General features: G+C 60.6%; 1 protein-coding gene across 1 annotated transcript in view; it reads left to right on the top strand.

The window, feature by feature from the left end:
• Nucleotides 1–1,029: 1,029 nt before the first annotated feature.
• CTSH (cathepsin H) overlaps nucleotides 1,030–2,612 on the top strand; it is a 21,477-nt gene continuing 19,894 nt past the window's right edge. The window contains exon 1 of the mRNA XM_008015698.3: nucleotides 1,030–1,235. Coding sequence (XP_008013889.3) covers nucleotides 1,145–1,235 — 91 coding nt within the window. The 5' untranslated portion in view covers nucleotides 1,030–1,144. The remainder of the gene's footprint in view (nucleotides 1,236–2,612) is intronic.

Here is a 2,612-nt window from a genome sequence, read left to right as displayed (position 1 = left end):
CTAAAATGTTTATTGAGGGGCAAAGCAATTCACAAGGAGGGTGTCTAGCTTCTCCAGTTGTAAGTCCACTCCAAGCAAAAGGGAAGCCAGGGGAATATGGTTAACCAGGGCAGGGAGACATGGGGAGTGTGGGGGAAAGTCCGAGGTGGAGACACACAGGGACATGAGGGGGTGCGAGGTGGGCCAGGCACGAAGATGGGAGGTGCAAGGCTGGGACAGGAAGGGACACAGGAAGGGACGTAGTGGTGTGAGGTGGGGAAATGCAGAGAGATTGGGTGGGGGTGCGAGGTGGGGACAGGCAGGGATATAGGGGGTGCGAGGTGGGGACAGGCAGGAAGATGAGGGTGCGAGGTGGGGTCAGGCAGGGACATGGAGGGTGTGAGGTGGGGTCAGGCAGGGAGATGGGGGGGTGTAAGGTGGGGACAGGCAGGGACATGGAGGGGTGTGAGGTGGTGACAGGCAGGGACATGGGAGGTGCGAGGTGGGGACAGGCAGGGAGATGGGGGTTGCGAGGTGGGGACAGGCAGGGACATAGGGGGTGGGAGGTGGGCACAGGCAGGGAGATGGAGGTGCAAGGTGGGGACAGGCAGGGACACATAGGGGTGCGAGGTGGGGACAGGCAGGGAGATGGAGGGTTCAAGGTGAAGACAGGAAGGGACATGGAGGGTGTAAGGTGGGGACAGGCAGGGACATGGGGGGTGCGAGTTGGGGATAAGCAGGGAGATGGGGGGGTGCGAGGTGGGGACATGCAGGGAGATGGGGGACGTGGGGATGGCGACACGCTGGGAAAGGGAGAGGCCAGGCTGAGACCTCCCCGCTCTGTGCCAGGCAGTCCAGGCAGATCGAGGACTCAGGCAGGCCTGATAGCCAGACAAGCCCTTCCTCCCAGAGGAGATAAGGGAGCGACGCGGCCGGGTGATAAGTGAACTACAGCGGGAGGGTTAGCCGGCGCCGCCCGCTCCTGCAAGCCTGGCCCCGGGGAGTCCCGCCCACCCCGCCCTGCGCTCGCTCCGCCCTGCGCTCGCTCCGCCCCGCGCTCGCTCCGCCCCTCCGCGGTTGTGCAGCCCCGCCGCACTCGCAGTCGCAGTTCTGGGCTACCACCTCCGTGGACCCTGAGCGCCAGAGCCCAGCCGCCACCGCCGCGATGTGGGTCACGCTGCCGCTGCTCTGCGCCGGAGCCTGGCTCCTGGGAGCCCCCGTCTGCGGCGCCGCGGAACTGTCCGTGAACTCCTTAGGTACGCAGAGGGGGCGCCGTCCGAGAGGGTGCTGGCAAGTCCTACAGTGGACGCCGGAAGAATTTGGCCGGGGACGCACTGGGCTCCGGAGGAACGGGGCAGAGCTTTCCCCGGTGAGAGGCCAGGGACTCTGCGTGCTGGCACGGGGAGGGGTGAACTGCATTATGGGGGGGGGGGGGGGCGTCTCGGAAGGTAGGCGGCTTGTAGGACCAGAGGAGCAGATGGGCTGAGTGTCCAGGGTCCCGCTTAGCCAGGCGGCTCTCCAGCCTAGAATACCAAAGGAGCCCGCAGCTCCTTCCGCCTTCCCCAACTGGGGACACAGAGTGTCACACAGAGGACTTTGATCTGTCCCTGCCAGAGGCGAGCAAGGACTTTCCAGCCTTCTGTAGCAGCTTCCCCCGGGACTTGGCACACAAGGGATCCCCATAGTGTCCTGGGAGTCCCATCTGTAGAGTAGGTTGGACCGGCTGTTTGAGAGTGTGCAACGGCAGCAGGGAAAGCACTCAGACCAGCAGCGCTTTTAACCGCACGCCAGGGCCCATGGTGTCAGGTGGAGCCCCAGGACTCCTCTTGTTGGCCAGGCTGTGACTGGTCCAGCTTCGTGCTGCCCTTGCACCCTGTCTACTGCCCGGGCTCAGGCACCGCCCTGGCTGAAGGCAAGGAGCCTGCTCTTCCCTACTGCCTCTCTCCTTTCCTACTGCCCAGGTCCCAGCCTCAGCCCACAGGCTCTGCACTTAAAGACCACCTGCCCCCTTCACAGAGAAAAGTAGCCAAGAAACAACCCGACGAGCCAGGAACCTAGGGAGGGGGGGTGCTCTGAGCTCTGGAGGAACAGGACAGGGCTTTCCCCCAGCTAGAGGCTCAGGGGATGGGACAAAGATCACCGAGGCTGAATCTGGGCCGGAGGGTTGCCTCATTCCTTCCCACCTATTTATTAAAAAAAAAAACCCAGTCTTGCAGACCTCAGTGGGTGGCCAGCTCCAGGTCAGTTCCCGCCTAAGGAAAACGCAGCTGCCCCAAGCGAGGGCTGCTTGGAGGAGGCTGGCACTGAGAGACTGTCTGAATGCCAGAGCAGGGCTTGGCAAACTTTTTCTGTAAAAGACCAGATGGTAAATAACTTAGGCTTTATGGTGGTCTCTGTAGCAACTACTAACTCTGCCATGGTAGTGTGATAGCAACCATAGATTGTATGTAAGTGGGTGAGTGTGACTGGGTTCTAATAAATGATTTTTATGGCCACTGAAATTTCAGTTTCAAATTATTTTCAGATGCTATAAAATATTATATTTCTTCTAACCATTCAAAAGTGTAAGAAACTGTTTGTAGCTCAGGAGCTGTACAAAAACAGGGGCCAAGGACCGGGCACAGTGGCTCACA

This window comes from Chlorocebus sabaeus, chromosome 26 (assembly GCF_047675955.1).
Source record: "Chlorocebus sabaeus isolate Y175 chromosome 26, mChlSab1.0.hap1, whole genome shotgun sequence".
Taxonomy (NCBI): domain Eukaryota; kingdom Metazoa; phylum Chordata; class Mammalia; order Primates; family Cercopithecidae; genus Chlorocebus; species Chlorocebus sabaeus.
Note: the sequence above shows the minus strand (reverse complement) of the source record. Positions and strands in the feature narration are given on the sequence as shown.